Source organism: Lepidochelys olivacea, assembly GCF_965140295.1.
Source record: "Lepidochelys olivacea isolate rLepOli2 genome assembly, chromosome: 2".
Lineage (NCBI taxonomy): Eukaryota > Metazoa > Chordata > Testudines > Cheloniidae > Lepidochelys > Lepidochelys olivacea.
In genome coordinates, this window is record NC_140412.1 from 3,648,353 (window position 1) to 3,671,456 (window position 23,104).

General features: G+C 46.6%; 1 protein-coding gene across 1 annotated transcript in view; it reads right to left on the reverse strand.

Moving 5' to 3' along the window:
• The window catches only part of ARHGAP39 (Rho GTPase activating protein 39), a 422,273-nt gene that overhangs the window by 101,232 nt on the left and 297,937 nt on the right, over nucleotides 1-23,104 (reverse strand). Inside the window, exon 6 of the mRNA XM_084619553.1 lies at nucleotides 22,129-22,221. Coding sequence (XP_084475679.1) covers nucleotides 22,129-22,221 — 93 coding nt within the window. The remainder of the gene's footprint in view (nucleotides 1-22,128; nucleotides 22,222-23,104) is intronic.

Consider the following 23,104-nt stretch of genomic DNA (forward strand, 5'->3'; position numbering starts at 1 on the left):
TCAATGACTTGGAAGAAAACATAATCAAGTTTAATAAAGCATAATAAAATCACTAATAAAGTTAGCAGATGACGCAGAAAGTGGAGGAGAGGTAAACAATGAAGAGGACAGGTCACTGACACCAAGCCCTCTGGATCCCTTAGGAAGCTGGGCCCAAGCAAACAATAGGTATTTGATTATTGCTAAATGTAAACATATACATCTAGGAACAAAGAACATCGGCCATATTTACAGGATGGGGGACTCTATCCTGGGGAGCACTAGGGTGACCAGAGAGCAAGGGTGAAAAATCGGGATGGGGGTGAGGGGTAGTAGGCACTTCTATAAGAGGAAGCCCCAAATATCGGGATTGTCCCTATAAAATCGGGACATCTGGTCACCCTAGGGAGCAGTGACTCTGAAAAAGATTTCAGAGTAACAGCCGTGTTAGTCTGTATTCGCAAAAAGAAAAGGAGTACTTGTGGCACCTTAGAGACTAACCAATTTATTAGAGCATAAGCTTTCATGAGCTACAGCTCACTTCATCAGATGCATATCGTGGAAACTGCAGCAGACTTTATATATACACAGAGAATATGAACCAATACCTCCTCCCACCCCACTGTCCTGCTGGTAATAGCTTATCTAAAGTGATCATCAGGTGGGCCATTTCCAGCACAAATCCAGGTTTTCTCACCCTCCACCCCCCCACACAAATTCACTCTCCTGCTGGTGATAGCCCATCCAAAGTGACAACTCTTTACACAATGTGCATGACAATCAAGTTGGGCTATTTCCTGCACAAATCCAGGTTTTCTCACATCCCCCCCACCCCCATACACACACAAACTCACTCTCCTGCTGGTAATAGCTCATCCAAACTGACCACTCTTCAAGTTAAAATCCAAGTTAAACCAGAACATCTGGGGGGGGGGGGTAGGAAAAAACAAGAGGAAACAGGCTACCTTGCATAATGACTTAGCCACTCCAAGTCTCTATTTAAGCCTAAATTAATAGTATCCAATTTGCAAATGAATTCCAATTCAGCTGTTTCTCGCTGGAGTCTGGATTTGAAGTTTTTTTGTTTTAAGATAGCGACCTTCATGTCTGTGATTGCGTGACCAGAGACATTGAAGTGTTCTCCGACTGGTTTATGAATGTTATAATTCTTGACATCTGATTTGTGTCCATTTATTCTTTTACGTAGAGACTGTCCAGTTTGACCAATGTACATGGCAGAGGGGCATTGCTGGCACATGATTACTCTGTGCCAGCATGTTACTCTGAAACCTGTCATTATGCAAGGCACTGAAGAATAAATGGACACAAATCAGATGTCAAGAATTATAACATTCATAAACCAGTCGGAGAACACTTCAATCTCTCTGGTCACGCAATCACAGACATGAAGGTCGCTATCTTAAAACAAAAAAACTTCAAATCCAGACTCCAGCGAGAAACTGCTGAATTGGAATTCATTTGCAAATTGGACACTATTAATTTAGGCTTAAATAGAGACTTGGAGTGGCTAAGTCATTATGCAAGGTAGCCTGTTTCCTCTTGTTTTTTCCTACCCCCCCCCCCAGATGTTCTGGTTTAACTTGGATTTAAACTTGAAGAGTGGTCAGTTTGGATGAGCTATTACCAGCAGGAGAGTGAGTTTGTGTGTGTATGGGGGTGGGGGGGATGTGAGAAAACCTGGATTTGTGCAGGAAATAGCCCAACTTGATTGTCATGCACATTGTGTAAAGAGTTGTCACTTTGGATGGGCTATCACCAGCAGGAGAGTGAATTTGTGTGGGGGGGTGGAGGGTGAGAAAACCTGGATTTGTGCTGGAAATGGCCCACCTGATGATCACTTTAGATAAGCTATTACCAGCAGGACAGTGGGGTGGGAGGAGGTATTGGTTCATATTCTCTGTGTATATATAAAGTCTGCTACAGTTTCCACGGCATGCATCCGATGAAGTGAGCTGTAGCTCACGAAAGCTCATGCTCTAATAAATTGGTTAGTCTCTAAGGTGCCACAAGTACTCCTTTTCTTTTTTCTGAAAAAGATTTGGCAGTCATGTTAAGGCTATGATTATGTCAGGGAGGTTGCAGAAGTCACGGAATCCGTGACTTCCAGCAACCTCCCTGACACTGGGGGGCCGCAGGGGACCGACCAGCTGCTCTGTAGTGTAAAAAACTGCTGACTGAATGTGCTTCTTAATGTGTACTGAGCATGCTCAGTAACATCTGCTGAAGCCAGCAGCAGGAGATCCCAGCAGCAGCCCAGCCTCTGCAGGCCACGGGGAACCCCCGGAACTGACCAGCACTGGCAAGGACCCCTGAGCTCCCCAGCTGCCACCACTGGCAGGGCCCCTCCTCTCCCCTGCAGCTGCTCAGCCACTGTGAGGAGCTGGTCCCTCCTCCCCCCGCTGCAGGCAGAGGGACCCCGGAGCTGCTGAGTGGCTGCTGGAAGAGGCCCCCTGCAGCTCCCCAACCAGTGGTGGCAGGGGAACCCTCCCCCCGCCCAGCTCCGCAGGGCAATGGGGACTCTGCAGCTCTGAGCTGGTGCAGGTGGGGGGGGAAGGGTGCTGGACTCTCCTCCCTCCCCATTCATCAGGGATGTTTTTAGTAAAAGTTGGGGACAGGTCACGGCTTCCGTGATTTTTTGTTTCTTGCCCGTGACCTGTTCCTGACTTTTATTCAAAATATCCATGACAAAATTGTAGCGTTAGCCATGGTGAGTAACCAGCTGAACCTGAGTTCTCAGTGCGATGCTGTGGCCAAAAGGGCTAATGTGAGCCTTGGATAGAGAAAAAGGGGAACCTCGAGTAGGAGATTGGCACTCTGAATTTGGTACTGGTGTGACCACTGCTGGAATCCTGTGTCCAGTTCTGGTGCCCACAATTCAAGAAGGGTGTTGACAAACTGGAGAGGGTTCAGAGAAGAGCCATGAGAACAATTAAAAGGTTAGAGAACCAGCTTATAGTGAAAGACTCAAGTAGCTCAATCTATTTAGCTTAACAAAGAAGGTTAAGAGGTGATTTGACCACAGTCGAGGAGTACCTGTATGGGGAACAAACATTTAATAATGGGCTCTTCAGTCTAGATGAGAAAGGTCTAACATGATCCAATGGTCAGAGGTCAGAGCTAGACAAATTCAGCCTAGAAATAAGGCACACATTTTTAACAGTGAAGGTAATTAACCACTGGAACAATTTACCTAGGGTCGTGGTGGATTCTCCCTCACTGAGAATTTTTAAATCCAGATGGGCTGTGTTTCTAACAGCTCTGCTCTGGAAATGATCTGGGGCAGGTCTCCAACCTCTGTTACACAGAAAGTCAGACAAGATGATCACAATGGTCCCTTCTGGCCTTGGAATCTATGAACTGCTCCAAACCACCCTATTAATTCACTCAGGCCAAGCTGCCCGCTGAGGAAAGACACTCCAGGAGGAGGAAGATTGGGGATTCAGTGCTTGGCAGAGAGGAGTCGGCCTTGCCCAACTATTCACAGGTCACCAGGCAGCTCTCTGCATCTAGAACAGAGGACCAAAGTGCAAGCCTGAGGGTTTCCTCAATATGAAGATGCAGCCTGCAGAGACTTCAAGTCCCAGCATGCAATGCGCCCCACTGAGCTTTGTGGAAGGGTATTTGCATGCTGGGGATCCACATGTTCTGTAGCATGCTTAATATGGAGGGAACAGAAGGGTAACGGCAGTTTCTTCCAGTTGACACTGATCAGCCGCAGCTTTCGGGGTCCTGTCCCTGCTCTGTGCCACAGTTTCCCCCTCTGTAAAATAGGGATAACCTCCTCTCTCATAAGGCTGGCTAATGTCTGCTTTGTAGGTATAACAAGCTATAGAAGGGCTTACTGTTATTTATTTATAACTTGCTATGATTGCAAACCCCTTTGGGTGAAGTCACCTGATCAAAGGGAGAGCATTTTCTGTTCAGGGTTCTAATATGCTAGGAGGATGGCTGCCATCTTGGCTGACACCAGGGGTTGACCCAGGGTCTTCCAGAGCTACAGGCAGGAGTCTCTACAGCCTGAGCTACAGAGCTGGACTCCCTAGCCAAGGGCTGTAACAGACCTACATCTACACAGTGGGGGGAACACGACACATCCTACACACACAGATCAATGAGTTACATTAGCTCATAACATTTCCAAAGGGTGTGCAGAGCTCCTGCTAGCTGAGCATTGATGGCTTCCAGGGGTCTTAGACACCCTCATTCTTGCCCCCACCCCAACCCAGAGCTGCAGCGTAAGTCCCCAACCCTCAGTAAGAGTGGCAAGCTTGGTGAACTTTAACAGAACTGTTGGGAACGTGAGAGCAATTCTCCGTGCACTCCACTGGGTAAGGAACAAATCCAACGTTCCCTCCACGGAAAAGAGCTACACCAAGCACATGCAAGGTGCCTTCACGGGCAGAGGGATGTGGAATCCAACTTCAGCCATTTGCAGGTCATGGCTGAAGGGGAGAGCTCAGTTAATGGGAGAACAATGACAACTTCATGGCTCTACAACGCCTCATCCAGAGAGATTTCCCAGAGCTCTGCAAGCTGATATGCAAAATCTACACAGGGACTGCCTCACCCTCCACTAAAATGGAGCCACCCCTGGGGTGGATTGCAGCAGTTGTTTAACAGTAAGCAGCAACATTCTGCCGGAGTGTCGGAGAGGAAGTGAACAAGACCTGGCCCGATGGAAAGTCCAGGGGAAATCTTAGCTAAGCAGTCTGTAACTAGAGTTGAAATTTGGCCAGGATGCCAACACTAACCCTTACAATGGGTGCCACGTGATCTCTAATAACCACTGCTTCCATCTCATCTGAAAGGCACAACGTACAGCACCTCCTCCACCATGACACCATGCTTGGGCAGTGGTGTAACTCTGAGTGGAGAAAGCAATCTCCCATCCAAGTATTGCCCAAGATCTGTCAGGCAAACAGCTCTCCCTGTTTTGGGTGCAGGTGGGAAATCGGCTGTGTTCCTTGGCAGCCTTCCTGGGACCTGCTCTGATATTAATAAGTGCATCAGTAACAAAATTCCACATCTCCCCCTCCACAAGAACCAGCATCAATAAGCAGTTTTCAACCCTAGAGCCAGAGCTCGCTGATGGATTTGCAGGGAATGCAGCATGGTCTGTTTCTGTAAAGCATGTTACTGTACCAACAAGGTATGTAGCCCTGGAAACTGCACAATTGACAAAGCAGTCATTTGCATGCTTGCGATTACCTCTCAGAAAAACAGTTCTTCAATGCTGCCCAAGGACATGGGGGCTACGGGCTTGCAGCGGACAGCTTGCTGACCGTTCCTACCCTTCCTTAAATAGTTAGTTAGTTACCTTCCCCCCGCACTGGGACTGGTGTTTGGGTAACAATGCAGATCAAATGCCAGACACGTCATTAAAGAACTCAGAGGCATCTCCTATGCTCACTGTGGGAAACAGCACAGAAACCACAACATGGGCTGTTGCCGCACTTGCTCGTCTGTCCTGACTTGCTACATTTGTAGGAAACTCCATGGTAAGAACACACAGGAGAGCCCTGCCTGAGTCCCTTGGCCATGCCTTGGCCACCAATGATCTTGCTTAACGGGCCACTGCCCCTCCCATATCCCCAGTGTCCCAGTGCAACATTCTGCACACCACCAGCACGGGATCTGCACACACACATGACAGGATGGGAATGTACTACACCAGCAAAGGCAAAATATGTTCTCTTTCTCTTGCCCCTTCCATCTGTGAGTTTCAAAACGCTTTACAGGTTTCAGAGTAACAGCCGTGTTAGTCTGTATTCGCAAAAAGAAAAGGAGGACTTGTGGCACCTTAGAGACTAACCAATTTATTAGAGCATAAGCTTTCGTGAGCTACAGCTCACTTCATCAGATGCACCTTTAAAACCTTTAAAAACGCTTTACAAACACTAAAAATTCAGCCTCACAATCCTCTTGGAGATAGGTCAGGATCATCATCTCCATGTTACAGATGGGGAAACTGAGGCACAGAGAAGAAAAGCAACTTGCCCATAGTCACACAGCAAAGCTGGGACAGAGCTATGAATGGAAGCCAGGAGGCCTGACTCCCAGCCATCTGCTCTACAGCATGTAATGTGATCCTTGCACAAATACAAAGCTCTTGTGTTACATAAACTGTATCAGCTTCCTCCCCACACACCCACATCTGCACAAAGCCGGGACTCCCACGCACTCCTGCACCCATAATGTCAACTCTAAAAGCAGCATATGCTGGGGACACAAGACAGTCTTAAATTTAGAGGCTGTCGTTGTGATATAGCAAGGGCAGAACAATGAGACTCTGTGAAATCCTACTTTCAGATTGTGCTTTAAACACAAGGAAACTAATTACAAACTAGGAGTTTAATATCTCCCACAGAAAGGGGATTTGGCTGGATCCCACTCACTACACAGCAACAATGCAAAGCATGGGGTAATTACAACTGTGTAGAGGGGGACAAAGTACTGAGCTAGCTGGAATGGTCTCAGCTGGTCCTTGCCGCCATGGCCCTACCCAAGCCAGCTCTTGCCTGTCTCTCTGCCCTGGGCTCCTTCCCTTGTACTCCCGACTGAGCACCCTCTACATCCTGTTCACAACACACAGCCACTTACTGTTTGGTGTCCCCCTCCTGTCAAGTTGCTCCGGTGTACTTGGAATTCCCACGCTGATCCAGCCCAACATGATCCAACTCTCCCCTCCAACCACACACAAACCCTCTCTGCTCTTCACTGAAAGATCTCGCAGAAACACACTCTCTAGTAACCTTCTGTATCTTCTCCCTTTCTCACCTCCATTCCATGTCATCACAGTCCTCCAGGGCTCCATCCATGGTCCCCTGCTCTTACCATCTAACTCCCTTGCTGCAGGGTCTAATTCGGTCCCCTGAGCTCAACTCTTCCCTCTATGTCGATGACTCTCCAGCCTTGACCTTTCCTCACCCATCCAATTGCACACACTCTCAGATAAACACACTGAGCTTTATGTGGTTTCAAGACATCCAGGAGGGTGTAAAACTGAGCTGATCTTCCCACCAACCTTCTCTCTGCATTTCTACATCCCTGGATACCACCATCCTCACCAGACACCCAGGATGCCAAGTTTGGGTTCATTTTCCCATCTTTCCTATCTGCTCCCACACCCTGTTCCTCCTGCTTCTTCCTCCCCTATTTCATCTCCAAGGTATGTCCTTTCATCTCCATCCTGACTGCTAAACTTTGGACCATGCCTTAAACATCTCCTGCATTTCTCCTGTCGGCCACAATATTCTCTTCTTTGTGTCTTCTTCTCTTTGTCTTCCCAAAACTCCAGTGATAAAATTACCTCTCTTTCCTATTGTGCCAACCACATCACCACCTCACTCCTGGTCTACAGTCCCCTTGTTATTCTAGTCCTTGCCACCAAGCACAGCTCTGCTGATGCTCCTCAATCCTGACCCATAGCCCCCTGCCATCCCAGGAAGGGGTTCCAACTGGTTGGATGGTGGACAGGGGGAAAGGATGGTGGGAAAATGTTTTGCAGATCTGTCAGAAGCTGCTGTGGCCAACCTTTTTGGGAGAGGGGAAGAACAGACATGAACTGGAGACATGGCCCTCTGTAGAGATAGAGGTGGTTAGGGACTATTTAGAAAAGCTGGACGTGCACAAGTCCATGGGGCCGGACGAGTTGCATCCGAGAGTGCTGAAGGAATTGGCGGCTGTGATTGCAGAGCCATTGGCCATGATCTTTGAAAACTCGTGGCGAACCGGGGAAGTCCCGGATGACTGGAAAAAGGCTAATGTAGTGCCAATCTTTAAAAAAGGGAAGAAGGAGGATCCTGGGAACTACAGGCCAGTCAGCCTCACTTCAGTCCCAGGAAAAATCATGGAGCAGGTCCTCAAAGAATCAATCCTGAAGCACTTGCATGAGAGGAAAGTGATCAGGAACAGCCAGCATGGATTCACCAAGGGAAGGTCATGCCTGACTAATCTAATCGCCTTTTATGATGAGATTACTGGTTCTGTGGATGAAGGGAAAGCAGTGGATGTATTGTTTCTTGACTTTAGCAAAGCTTTTGACACGGTCTCCCACAGTATTCTTGTCAGCAAGTTAAGGAAGTATGGGGCTGGATGAATGCACTATAAGGTGGGTAGAAAGCTGGCTAGATTGTCGGGCTCAACGGGTAGTGATCAATGGCTCCATGTCTAGTTGGCAGCCGGTATCAAGTGGAGTGCCCCAAGGGTCGGTCCTGGGGCCGGTTTTGTTCAATATCTTCATAAATGATCTGGAGGATGGTGTGGATTGCACTCTCAGCAAATTTGCGGATGATACTAAACTGGGAGGAGTGGTAGATACGCTGGAGGGGAGGGATAGGATACAGAAGGACCTAGACAAATTGGAGGATTGGGCCAAAAGAAATCTGATGAGGTTCAATAAGGATAAGTGCAGGGTCCTGCACTTAGGACGGAAGAACCCAATGCACAGCTACAGACTAGGGACCGAATGGCTAGGCAGCAGTTCTGCGGAAAAGGACCTAGGGGTGACAGTGGACAAGAAGCTGGATATGAGTCAGCAGTGTGCCCTTGTTGCCAAGAAGGCCAATGGCATTTTGGGATGTATAAGTAGGGGCACAGCGAGCAGATCGAGGGACGTGATCGTTCCCCTCTATTCGACATTGGTGAGGCCTCATCTGGAGTACTGTGTCCAGTTTTGGGCCCCACACTTCAAGAAGCATGTGGATAAATTGGAGAGAGTCCAGCGAAGGGCAACAAAAATGATTAGGGGACTGGAACACATGAGTTATGAGGAGAGGCTGAGGGAGCTGGGATTGTTTAGCCTGCAGAAGAGAAGAATGAGGGGGGATTTGATAGCTGCTTTCAACTACCTGAAAGGGGGTTCCAAAGAGGATGGCTCTAGACTGTTCTCAATGGTAGCAGATGACAGAACGAGGAGTAATGGTCTCAAGTTGCAGTGGGGGAGGTTTAGATTGGATATTAGGAAAAACTTTTTCACTAAGAGGGTGGTGAAACACTGGAATGCGTTACCTAGGGAGGTGGTAGAATCTCCTTCCTTAGAGGTTTTTAAGGTCAGGCTTGACAAAGCCCTGGCTGGGATGATTTAACTGGGAATTGGTCCTGCTTTGAGCAGGGGGTTGGACTAGATGACCTTCTGGGGTCCCTTCCAACCCTGATATTCTATGATTCTATGATTCTATGACTGGGGGCCGCGCTGTATCTTACCACCCGCCTCCCTCTCCTCTCCTCTTGGGCAGTGGAGCAACCCATCAGAGGAGGCAGGGGAGTTTACTACTCAGGGAAAGGGTCTGGGTGCCAGCACTGAGGAGGTTTTCAACACTCCTTAGACTTACTGAGGCTGGGTTTACCCAAGGGGCCTCAGGCCATGGGAGTGGCTTGCACAGCCGAGCTTCCCCACGCACAAGATCAGAACTCAACCAACAGAGGGGACTCAAACGTGCCCTATGAGCGCCAAGTACCCAAGAGGCTGAAATGAGAAAAGGTCAGAGGAACACAGGACTGGAAAGGACACCCTAGGTCATCGCATCCAGTCCCCTGCTATTGCAGGCAATCCCAGCATACAACCCCAGTCATAAACCGAATAAGAGCGTCTTAAACCTAGTTTGGGTGTTTGCTGTCACTCCTCCTGCACAATTAAAGGCTGAAAAAACACCTACTCTCTCCAGTTCTCGAAGGACCCCTTATACACTGCTCCACTCTCCGCCGTAACACCCTCTGACATCACAGCCTGGTGTTGCGGGCATCCTTATCCCCAGTGCCACCTGATGACCATTTCTTTGGCCCTTCTTCCATGGTCCAGCCCATTGGCCAGGTCACCTTTTAAGTTCAGTCCCCTTTCAGAGTATCAAAAGTCTAACTGCAAACCCAAATAAGCCTCTGAACCAATTCTTCTTCTGTCCCCTTGGGCTTGGCTGAAGTTCCCTGCTCTTTGCCCCCACTCCCAGGCCCTGCAGAGCTCTTCTTTGCTCCTTTGGCTGGGCACTGCCTCAGGGCTTTTCCCCTAGAGGCCCTTCGTCTCAGCAGATTTCCCCACTGCCTCCCCTCCCTGTGATCTCTGGCTGCTTCTCCCCGGCCCTATGTCTGGACCCCCTACAGAACCCTAATCTGCTCGTAGGCCCCCTTCAACAAGCTCTTCTAAGCTCCTCTCTCCTGGGCCTCTTTCTCTGACTGAACCTCCTCTCTGGCCCTTTCACAGCCAGGCTCACTAGTACTAATTAAGCCCCAAGATCAGGCTCATTGCTACTGACAGGCAAGGCTGAGCCTGACTCCACTTAATGGGCCAGTGACAGACCTCCAGCAAAAATAGGGTATTTCAAAGATAAAAACCAAACAGGAGAAACCCTCAGGCTGCCTTTACAGCCAACGTAAAGAAACAAAACTGGCCAATATTTGTCTGTAAAGAGCTCCGATGCTGTACAGACTAGTGTTACGTACATGTTAAGCAGCTATACTGTTACCAGAGCAAACAGAACAAAGAGGATTTGATTCTATCTAGGGCCTAAACCGCTCAGATAGAAACCTGAGTGCTCTGCAGGAGTCTGGCCGTTTAACCAGTTCAGTTGTAATCAATGCAGCTGGCACAGGGGAAACATGATCAGCCCTTTTGCCAAACTGTCTTCCAGATGAGAGCTAAAAACAGCCGGGAAGACCAGGTTGGACTTGTGCTTCCCATTACAGCACTGTCGGGGAGAAAGGGGCTGACTGCAGAATGGAATTTTAGCCCCAAAATATCAGATATGAAAGAGAGAAAAGTGAGGTATGTAGCCTACTTTTCGCCAGTAGTGTTTGGCCAAAAACCAAACAGGGGCCCAGTCTTTTAATTTTTTTTTAAAGCTTGTGAAATACTTGTACAAAATTTCACTTTTTTAAAGTGAGCTAGTGTCACTGCACCCAGCTTCTCACTCTACAGCAACACGGGCACGCTTCTCAGAGTACAGGATTTTTTCAATGACTTGTGTCTGAATTAGTTTACAGTGGCACGCTTAAACAACTGCCTTTAACTTTCATGTGAGCCAAACAGCTGCTTGGAGAGAGCATCTACGCTCATTCAGCTTTTCCCTTCACTGCACACAGCACTCCTCACATTGAACACTCATTCAGTTTGCTCCTAGTGAACACAGCAGATTCTGCCTGGTCTAGCACAACATCTGGAATACACATTTTGTAGTTATATAGAACCTCAAACGGTTTGATTGATCAAATGGAAAACCTAGGACATCACAAGAAAAACTGAGACTGTCCCAGTAGAAGGTCCCAGGACCATACTGATCCTGCCAACACTTGAATACTTTACTCCCCCAAGCAGCTCTGTTGAAATCCATGGGGCAACTCACATGGCCATGTCTTTCAAGAACAGGCAAGGTTTAAGGTATTGCTTATTCTATGAACCCTTGACAAGAGAACGCTGGACCTGTGTAAGATGCAGATACTCCCTTCTGAATGCTCCCTTGTGGTTAAAAATTCCCTGATTCAGCAAAGCACTTAAGCACATGCTTAACTTTAAGCACACATTGAAGTGCTGCATTGAACCAAGGCTTATACCAAAGAGCTAGGAGTCAGATGAGCTGGATTCTATTCCATCCTCTGCCACTGATTCACTGTGTGACTTTGGATCAGTTTCTGCCCTCCTCTGTGCCTCAGTTGACTCATCTGTAAATTGGGGATACTAACACTTCCCTACCTCATGTGAAGGCTGCAGGGGGCCGGGTTGCAAGGCTAATTTATTTATGTGTGTGAGATGCTTAGATACAATGGTGATGAGTGCCTTCGTGGTGTCAATCAGCAAGACAAATGTTAAAGTGGAGAGGGGCGGTAAGAGTGCACCCAAAGTGCATGAAGTTCTACAGCACAGCAGGAGACTGTCCTCAGTGGAAATGTGGCTCGTGGAGGCTACAGATCCCAGCATGCAGTGCTCCTCCTTTATCCAAGCAGGCTGGCTGTATTTAAGCCCCACAAGGCTTAGTTACGACTTAAGTCAGGGCTGAAGTGGGACGTAAGTGATGTATCTAGATCCCTGAGCTGGTACACTTCTCCAGGGTGAATTTCCCTTTGCATGCTGGAAACAGGTGGCTGCATCTCCCAGACACAAGTGTCTCCTGCAGAACAAAGGCCCATCTCGTTTGGGGAGTTATGTCCCATTTTTAAACATCACCATCGTCAATTCTAGCTAATTTGTTTGAGCCACGATGGACAGGACAAAAATTACTGTGCAATAATTCACATGAACTGAAGGTGACGTGTAAGGCACCAAGCTAAAGGCTGAGCGCCACTATTGCATGAATTATTCCACAATAATTCATTCCCCTGCAGCCTCCTAAGGGGATCAGCATGGGCGAGTGATAAAAGCTCAGGACGCATGGGTTCCACTCCTCACTCTGCTGTAGGCTTGCCATCACTTAACCTCTCTGTGCTCCAGTTTCCCCTTCTGTACAACGGAGCTTTGCCATCTCACATGGGTACTGTGAGGGTTGGTTCATGTAGGGGAAGTGCTCCAAGATAAGTTAGGTTAGTCCTTAGCTGGAGTACTGTGTCCAGTTTTGGTCACCAATGTACAGAAAGGATGTAGAGAAATTGGAAAGGATCCACAGGCGAGACACAAAGATGATCAAAGGGCTGGAACGCAAGCCAGATGAGCAAAGGTTGAAGGAACTGCGTATGTTTAGAAGAGAGGAGATTAAGGGGGGACATGATAGTGGTCTTCAAATACTTGAAAGACTGCCATAAAAAAGATGGAGAAAAGTTCTTCTCTCTTGCCAAAAATGGCAGGACAAGAGACCATGGGTTCAAACTACAGCACGGCAGATTTAGATGAAATCTCAGGAAGAACTTCCTAATGGTAAGAACACTAGGACAGCGGAACAGATGCCTAGGGAGGGTGTGGAAGCTCCTTCACTGAAGGTTTTCAAAAGGAGGCTGGAGCCATCTGTTTGGGATGATTTAGACACAACAAATCATGCATCTTGGCAGGGGGTTAGACTAGATGACCCTTGTGGTCCCTTCTAACTCTATGGGTCTGTGATTCTAAGACTCCCGAAAGATGCTAGAGAAGGGAGACCTATTAAAAGCATAATATATTTTTAAAAATCCAGTTCCTGTATACGGTCACCAGGGGAAGGAGCTCGTGGCAGCAGGAGAGCTCCCAACAATACAGAAAGACAGACCTGATCAGCATGAATAGCGCTGAGTTATTTTTTGCCTTGTCTCCCGCCATGTTACAGAAATAGAATAGATGTGGATGGGATGAGCGGGCACTTTGGGATAAAGCACCTTATCCTGGCAAAAAACCCAACCAAGACACCTACTCCTACCAAACATATGGTGTGTGTGTGTGTGTGTGTACAAAACATAGGAGTTGCCACACCAGATCAGACCAGTGGTCCATCAAGTCCAGTGGTTCCCAAAGTTTAACAACCTGTGAACCCCTTTCACTAAAATGTTGTGTCTCACGAACCCCCTCCTAAAAATGAATATATCCAGGGATTTTTCTCCTTCACCTGAGTATAAATTATAAAAGCAGTGATCTTGGAAATTTAAAATTTGTTTTTATGACATGCTTATTATACACTATTTATTATTTATCATAACAATATTTTTATTACATTATGAAAACAGCAACACTCTTCCAAGATCTCACTTTCATAAGAACATAAGAATGGCCATACTGGGTCAGACCAAAGGTCCATCCAGCCCACTATCCTGTCTACTGACAGTGGCCAATGCCAGATGCCCCAGAGGGAGTGAACCTAACAGGTAATGACCTAGTGATCTCTCTCCTGCCATCCATCTCCACCCTTTGACAAACAGAGGCTAGGGACACCATTCCTTGCCCATCCTGGCTAACAGCCATTAATGGACTTAATCTCCATGAATTTACCCAGTTCTCTTTTAAACCCTGTTATAGTCCTAGCCTTCACAACCTCCTCAGGCAAGGAGTTCCACGGGTTGACTGTGCAGAGTGAAGAACTTCCTTTTATTTGTTTTAAACCTGCTGCCCATTAATTTCATTTGGTGGCCCCTAGTTCTTATATTATGGGAACAAGTAAATAACTTTTCCTTATTCACTTTCTCCACACCACTCGTGATTTTATAGACCTCTATCATATCCCCCCTTCGTCTCCTCTTTTCCAAGTTGAAAAGTCCTAGCCTCTTTAATCTCTCCTCATATGGGACCCGTTCCATACCCCTCATCATTTTAGTTGCCTTTTTCTGAACCTTTTCTAATGCCAGTATATCTTTTTTGAGACGAGGGGACCACATCTGTACGCAGTCTTCAAGATGTGGGCATACCATGGATTTATATAAGGGCAATAAGATATTCTCCATCTTATTCTCTATCCCTTTTTTAATGATTCCTAACATCCCGTTTGCTTTTTTGACTGCCGCTGCACACTGCGTGGACGTCTTCAGAGAACTATCCACGATGACTCCAAGGTCTTTCTCCTGATTTGTTGTAGTTAAATTAGCCCCCATCATATTGTAAGTATAGTTGGGGTTATTTTTTCCAATGTGCATTACTTTACATTTATCCACATTAAATTTCATTTGCCATTTTGTTGACCAATCACTTAGTTTTGTGAGATCTTTTTGAAGTTCTTCACAGTCTGCTTTGGTCTTAACTATCTTGAGCAGTTTAGTTATCATCTGCAAACTTTGCCACCTCACTGTTTACCCTTTTCTCCAGATCTTTTATGAATAAGTTGAATAGGACTGGTCCTAGGACTGACCCTTGGGGAACACCACTAGTTACCCCTCTCCATTCTGAAAATTTACCATTTATTCCTACCTTTTGTTCCCTGTCTTTTAACCAGTTCCCAATCCATGAAAGGATCTTCCCTCTTATCCCATGACAACTTAATTTACATACAAGCCTTTGGTGAGGGACCTTCTCAAAGGCTTTCTGGAAATCTAAGTACACTATGTCCACTGGATCTCCCTTGTCCACTGTTTGTTGACCCCCTCAAAGAACTCTAATAGATTAGTAAGACATGATCTCCCTTTACAGAAACCATGTTGACTTTTGCCCAACAATTTATGTTCTTCTATGTGTCTGACAATTTTATTCTTTACTGTTGTTTCAACTAATTTGCCCGGTACTGATGTTAGACTTACCAGTCTGTAATTGCCAGGATCACCTCTAGAGCCCTTCTTAAATATTGGCGTTACATTAGCTATCTTCCAGTCATTGGGTACAGTAGCTGATTTAAAGGACAGGTTACAAACCATACTTAATAGTTCCACAATTTCAAATTTGAGTTCTTTCAGAACTCTTGGGTGAATGCCATCTGGTCCTGGTGACTTGTTACTGTTAAGTTTCACAATTAATTCCAAAACCTCCTCTAGTGACACTTCAATCTGTGACAATTCCTCAGATTTGTCACCTACAAGAGATGGCTCAGGTTTGGGAATCTCCCTAACATCCTCAGCCGTGAAGACCGAAACAAGGAATTCAGTTAGTTTCTCTGAGATTGTCGTCTTTAAGAGCTCCTTTTGTATCTCGATCGTCCAGGGGCCCCTTCTGAGATACTTAAAAACATTTTGGTGTTACCTTTTGAGTTTTTGGCTAGTTTCAAACACCTGTTTGGCTTTTCTTATTACATTTTTACATTTAATTTGGCAGTGTTTATGCTCCTTTCTATTTATCTCACTAGGATTGGACTTCCACTTTTTAAAAGATGCCCTTTTTTCTCTCACTGCTTCTTTTACATGGCCGTTAAGCCATGGTGGCTCTTCTTTAGTTCTTTTACTGTGTTTTTTAATTTGGGGTATTCATTTAAGTTGAGCCTCTATTATGGTGTCTTTGAAAAGTGTCCCTGCAGCTTGCAGGGATTTCACTCTAGTCACTGGACCTTTTAATTTCTGTTTAACTAACATCATCATTTTTGCGTAGTTCCCTTTTCTGAAATTAAAGGCCACAGTGTCAGGCTGTTGAGGTGTTCTTCCCACCACAGGAATGTTAAATGTTATTATATTATGTTCACTGTTTCCAAGCGGTCCTGTTATAGTTCCCTCTTGGACCAGATCCTGTGCTCCACTCAGGAATAGATCGAGAGTTGCCTCTCCCCTTGTGGGTTCCCGTACCAGCTGCTCCAAGAGTATCCATTTAAAGTACTCTTAAAGCTGCTCCATTTAAAGTATCGAGAAATTTTGTCTCTGCATTTTGTCCTGAGGGGATATGTACCCAGTGAATATGGGGATAACTGAAATCCCCCACTATTACTGAGTTTTTTATTTTGATAGCCTCTCTAATCTCCCTTAGCATTTCATAGTCACTATCACTGTCCTGGTCAGGTGGTCAATAATAGATCCCTACTGTTATATTCTTATTAGAGCATGGAATTACTATCCAGAGAGATTCTATGGAACATGTGGATTCATTTAAGATTTTTATTTCATCTGATTCTACATTTTCTTTCACATATAGTGCCCTCCCCGCCCCACCGCATGACCTGTTCTGTCCTTCCGATATATTTTGTACCTCGGAATGATTGTGTCCCATTGATTGTCCTCACTCCACAGGTTTCTGTGATGCCTATTATAGCAATATCCTCCTTTAACACGAGGCACTCTAGTTCACCTATCTTATTATTTAGACTTCTAGCATTTGTGTACAAGCACTTTAAAAACTTGTCACTGTTTATTTGTCTGCCCTCTTCTGATGGGTCAGATTATTTATGTGAATGTTTCTCGTCTGATCTGGCCCATACTTTATCCTCTTCCATCCTCTCCTCCTGACTAAAACCTAGAGAATCTCTATCAATAGATTCTCCTCTAAGAGAAGTCTCTGTCCGATCCACGTGCGCCTCTGCAGCAATCGGCTTTCCTCCATCTCTTAGTTTAAAACTGCTCTGCAACCTTTTTAATGTTAAGTGCCAGCAATCTGGATCCATTTTGGTTTAGGTGGAGCCCATCCTTCCTGTATAGGCTCCCCCTATCCCTAAAATTTCCCCAGTTCCTAATAATCTAAACCCCTTGTCATAAAAATAAAGGGAAGGGTAACCAACTTTCTGTATACAGTGCTATAAAATCCCTCCTGACCAGAGGCAAAACCCTTTCACCTGTAAAGGGTTAAGAAGCTAAGATAACCTCGCTGGCACCTGACCAAAATGACCAATGAGGAGACAAGATAGTTTCAAAGCTGGAGGGAGGGAAACAAAGGGTCTGTCTGTCTGTGTGATGCTTTTGCCGGGAACAGATCAGGAACGCAGTCTCAGAACTTCTGTTAGTTAGTAAGTAATCTAGCTAGAAATGCGTTAGATTTCCTTTTGTTTAATGGCTGGTAAAATAGCTATGCTGGATGGAATGTATATTCCTGTTTTTGTGTCTTTTTGTAACTTAAGGTTTTGCCTAGAGAGATTCTCTATGTTTTGAATCTGATTACCCTGTAAGGTATTTACCATCCTTGTTTTACAGAGGTGATTCTTTTACCTTTTCTTTAATTAAAATTCTTCTTTTAAGAACCTGATTGCTTTTTCATTGTTCTTAAGATTCAAAGGTTTGGGTCTGTGCTTACCTGTACAAATTGGTGAGGATTTTTATCAAGCCTTCCCCAGGAAAGGGGGTGTAGGGCTTGGGGGGATATTTTGGGGGAAGACTTCTCCAAGTGGGCTTTTTCCCTGTTCTTTGTTTAACACGCTTGGTGGTGGCAGCATAGGGTTCAAGGACAAGGCAAAATTTGTACCTTGGGGAAGTTTTTAACTTAAGCTGGTAAGAATAAGCTTAGGGGGTCTTTCATGCAGGTCCCCACATCTGTACCCTAGAGTTCAGAGTGGGGAAGGAACCCTGACACCCCTCCTCTCTACACCATCGTCTCATCCACGCACTGAGACTCTGAAGCTCTGCCTGCCCACCTGGCCCTGCGCCTGGAACTGGAAGCATTTCTGAGAATGCCACCATGGAGGTCCTGCATTTCAGTCTCTTTCCTAGCAGCCTAAATTTGGCCTCCAGGACGTCTCTCCTCCCCTTCCCTATGTCACCTGGAGAACTCCCTCTTGAAACTCCCTGTTAGCGGTCCCTGTTCATAGCTTGTATCACTTTGAATAAGCCTGTTATAAGACAAGGCTCCTGTGTTTCATCAAGGAGTCTCAGATGTGAAACAGCAGGAAGGGATTTAAGAAGCCAACTCAGAGTTCCTCCTACACAAGCACTCAGGTCTTGAGCAGTCCAGGCAAATGACACACGTTACAACAAAGCTTAAACTTGTTCTTCAGCATAATTTTTAAACAATACCTGCTGCCTATTTAATTTTAAAAACAGCAAAAAATATCCACCTCCCTTTCCATTTCTTATAAGGAGTCTTAAAGTGTAAATCTCCTCAGTGTGATAGATATGCTTTCTTTGATCTGCTTAGTTCTTGGAAGTTCAGGGGCTCCGGGCTTCTGACCCCGTGCTGCCCATGGTTCCTAGGGACAGTCTATCTGCCATTAGGGAATTTTTTCCGCTGAGAACCCCCTGTAACATTTTGCAAACCCCAGTTTGGAAACCACTGATCTAGTCTAATATCCCAGTACCAAATGCTGCAAAGAGTATGATATGTATTCCAGTGTTCAGGTCACATCCTTGGTCGCTGGGAGATCCTCAGATCAGAGCACTTAGCGGAGATAGTGAGGATATGACTATCAGTTTGAATTGGCCATGTCTGCATTGCATGGGGATCCACACAGCACACACAGGGCCTATTGTAAAGCATGGGATGGACTGCCTGGAGACAGCCACCGCTATGGCTGTTCCAAAGTCCCTATCAGGAATCAGAGGGGATGCCCACTGAACATTACAGCATGAGACAACGCGCCATCCTCCATGCCCAGAACAATCTCCCTGATCCTTAAGGCACCTCTACTATCCTCCTTCAATCCCTCCCATAAGCCCTGCCTCTGCCATGAGGCCTTAAGAAATCAGGCAATTAAAGCCAGCTTGAAGGGCAGATGAGGACAGCTAGCATGCACTTCATCTATTGATAAGATAAAAAAACCAAACATCTATACCTATGCATCTCAAACTAGCATCTGTTTGACGGTATGCATCTCCGCCCACAGCCCCATCCTATCATGTTTCTTTGCCCCAGACATTGTTGGATCATATTAAAGAAGTTCTGTATTAAAATCACAAATGAGTTTGATTCCCCATAGTTTAAATTCCAGGGTATTACTAATTAAGAGGTCTCTTGGTTTTTGGTACTATTTCTCTCCCTCTATATGTGAAACTTGCGAGTTGCTAATTACGTTAGTACATTCTAAGACAGAGTCTGTTCTCAAAGCAATTCACATGGAGAGAGACTCAAAGCAATACTCTGTAACAACAGAAACAGCACCCAGAGACTCCCCGCCCTTTTGTTGTATTAACAATTGTGATTAAAATAGAGACAGAGGATGTATGTGGATGGATGCTTGGTGTGGATAATAACTGAATGATCAGGGAGGTGCCAGCTTAAGAATCCAGTGTCCATCAGTTGAAGAAGGCGTCAAGTGGAAATAACCAGAGAACCTCCGGAGGGCAGACTGGAATCCACCCAACAGCCTCAAGAATGGGAGAATCAAAGAACAAGATAACATCTGGCAGCACGGAGCCATCAGGAATGTGCCATCTGCTGATTGATTCAGCAACAGCATGATGAAGCAATTCCCATAGACTGGCATAGGAAGAAACTCCTATAAAAATGGACTCTAGAAAGTGAGAACTTTGGGGTCTGATTCTGCAAACCAACTTCCAGGAGCATCAGATGAGCACCTGACAAGGCCCTGCTCCCTCCTCGTGTCCAGGCCACCTGGCCAGTGGCTTGGCATGAGCAACTCTAAGGCTGGTAACTATGAGAACAACCTTGCAGAACCTGTGTGTGTGTGTTTGTAGGAATGAATGTGTGAATAAATATGAGATTGAATGGAATGTTATAGCTATAACTAACTGCTTACTATGATTCTTTCTGTATTCACAATAAATGTGGTATTTTGCCTTTTTCCCTTTAATAAGATCCTGCTGGTTTTTATTTTATTGGTATAACAACATCAGCCCGAAGCCACGTCTTCATATGTGTTGTACAGCACCTAGCACAAGGGACACCATCCTGAGTGAGACCTCTGGAGGTCACGGCAATATAATTATTACTGAGAACGGCAGCGCTGCCTGGGGAGTCAGACGGTTTACAATATAGCTATTTTAGTGGTGCATAACGCACACGGTCAAGTTTTACCACCCCTTGGAATGCTTTGGGTCAGAGGTATAATGGCTCTGGATAGTCAGTACGCTCATGGCTTATCAGTCTCACTGCTCAGTGCACTTACTTGGTTCCTTTTCAAAGTGGTGCTGGGGAAGTGGTGATGAAAGTTAAACTCCCCTTTGGCTTTCAGACCCCAGTAACTGCCAACCCCTGGCACCTACTGAGCTGGGTTAACACTGAGCTGAAGGGCCATCCATTTGCTGCGCTCCCTCTGACTCTGCTGACCTTTGGCCACTGGCTAGGTGCTGGAATTTTACACAACAGAGCATTTCCCTAGCACCGCAGGTCCCCCATTGGTTCCTAATGGCTCCATACATGCGCAGGGCAGCTAAGAACAGGTCCTGCTGCCGCACGAACGAGTTACCGTTTGCTCACAATGGGTTAAGGCAACCCAGCGATGAGTCCAGTCATGCCAGCACTTTGTCAAAGGTTAAGAAAGCGTGCCATGCTGGGAAAGGCTCAGAGGCCCATGGGAGGAACCACACCCACTCAGAAACTCCATCACTGAACTCTCCCAGCCCCCTGCTGTGAAGATTGCCCTGTCTGTAACATCTGTGGCAAGAGGCAGGAGGTAGCATCCGTGCAGGCACCGGTGCCTCCCCTGCAGCTAATCGGTCTCCGGCCTGCTGGAGAGATGGGCTGGGGCACGAGAGTTAGCCCTATCACAGGCGGGGAAGATCAGAACTCAAGGGGGCAGTTTCTCTGGGCTGGAAAGGAGTGTGGCTGGTAGTGTTGCTCCCCCTCTGACCTAGCAGTGTAACTCCGCTCTTGTCATTAAAGCAAGACAGACAGGGGCTGTCTTTAGATTCCACTGGAGTGAAATGTTATAATTAGCTTGCTCTCTCGCTCTCCCTCACACACATGTGCGCTCCCACCCCACCCTTCACTGCTTCATCAGCTGCACACGCTGGCTCGGAGGATGTTTGACAGAGATAATTTATCTGTCCAAAACACTTACCTTATTAACACCCATTTCTCAGCATTAAAACATCAGGTAGGTTCTCCCTTTTAAAAAAAACCTCTCCATGTCTTGTCAGGCCACAGAGGGTGAGCAGCACTTCCCACATCTTCCTCGTGCCTCCCTTCGCCCATCCCTCCATGCATGTTTGCAGTATAAAAACCAACCACCCCTAGATCAGATTAATCTATCAGCAAACAAGAAAATCTAAGTCATTTCTTTAACTGGCTCTGGTTAATTACCCTTCGACCCCATCTCTGCTAATTGGTACATTACAATAAATAACTAAACCTATTCAAACAGGTAAGGTGAAGATCCCAGCAACACCATAGCTGTAAAAATCTGCAGGCAATTTACCACTGAACAGCCTGCTCGGTGACTCAGCTCCAAGGCGGATGATGAAAAGCCAGCTGAGCCCACACTGGGGACTCATTAATCGGCTGCTGCTGCCGATTCACAGTGATTCATCCCTTTCCCATTCACTGCATCCATCGCAGCCACCATTGCTTCTGCAGGCACCTTTGGTTACCAGGGCATTTCCCACCACTGCCAACCCTGCCCAAATGCTGTAAATGCTACTGAGCGAAGCACAGGCCCTGTCTGCACTAGGGATGGACAGGGCTTTACACTGGATCTCAGACAGGACTCCCCACAGTAAAGCCAAACTGGGCTTGACACCCAGTGCAGAGAGCAGCTCCATGGCCAGTCACGCTCTCCAAAGCCACCTTGATCCTCATTTGGCCCCCATCCACACCAGTGTCCAAGTCACAGTAGGGGCAAGCCCCAGGGGGCCTCACAAACATGTCTCATCCCTAGCGCAGGCACAGCCCAAATGAACAGTTAAGAGGATGGACAGAACCAAAGTGGAGGTGGAGGTGGAGGGAAAGAGGCTGAAAAAAAGCAGGTTTGCTACTATGTCTAAGACAGGAAGGCGCTAAATGAACAGTGACATGGACCCTACCATCATGCTCTTCGATATAGGGCTTGGGTTTCTTTCTCAATTTGGATTTCTTCTTACTGTTCCTTTCCAGGAGCTCTTTAATGTGCTGAGTCACTGAGAAACAAACAAAATGATGAGGACAACAGAATGGAACACAAAAGAGAAAATGGCTTAACGCGCAGAGAGCCCTGTTTTCAAAGCCAGCAGCACAGGGAGGCATTCTCAGAAGAGCCTGGCGTTTGTTTGGGTCCCTTTGGAACAGGGAGGGCAGACGGACACATCAGCGAATTGTCTTGTCAGTTGTCGGTGACGCCCAGCACAGTCGTGTTAAGCCACATCAGCCAGGTTCTGCTCTCCCTCCATTGTGCCAGGCTGTGAGCAGAATCCGGGCCTACGACCAACATCTTCGAACTTGAGTGTCTGACGTCAGGCATCTCAATAGACATGGGCGGATTTTCAAAGGTGCTGAGCATCAGCAGCTCCTCTTGTCTGTGCTGGCGGCTGTGGGTGTTCGGCACCTTTGAAAATCAGTCTCACCTGATTTATAATCACTTTTGTGGAGTGCCTAGCTTCAGACCCTCGAGTTTGAACATTTCAGTCTGTCTGTCTTGCTCAGGTAGTTATGTTCTGCTGGCCTCAATTCCCCCTGCAGTCTCACTCCCTGCCTCAGACTGTCATGCTGCATTTGTTGTGTGTGTGGTTAAACAGCTGCTGCTGCACTTGGTCCAGGCACAGAGCTGGAACCCAGCAGCTCCGGGACCTATTCCCAGCCCTGCCACTGGCTCACAGTGTGATTTTGGGCAAGTCCCTTCAACTCTCTGCCACTAAAATCCTAACCTGTTCCTGCACTCAGTGCACAAATGCTGCTTCTTACGATCTTACATTTATGGAGAGCTTGATATCAAGTCTCTCAGGTTCCTTCAGAATATGAAGGAATTGCTGAACTGCAGCACTCTGGGGTGGAAAGCAGCAGCCCCTCCTCACTAACACAACAGGT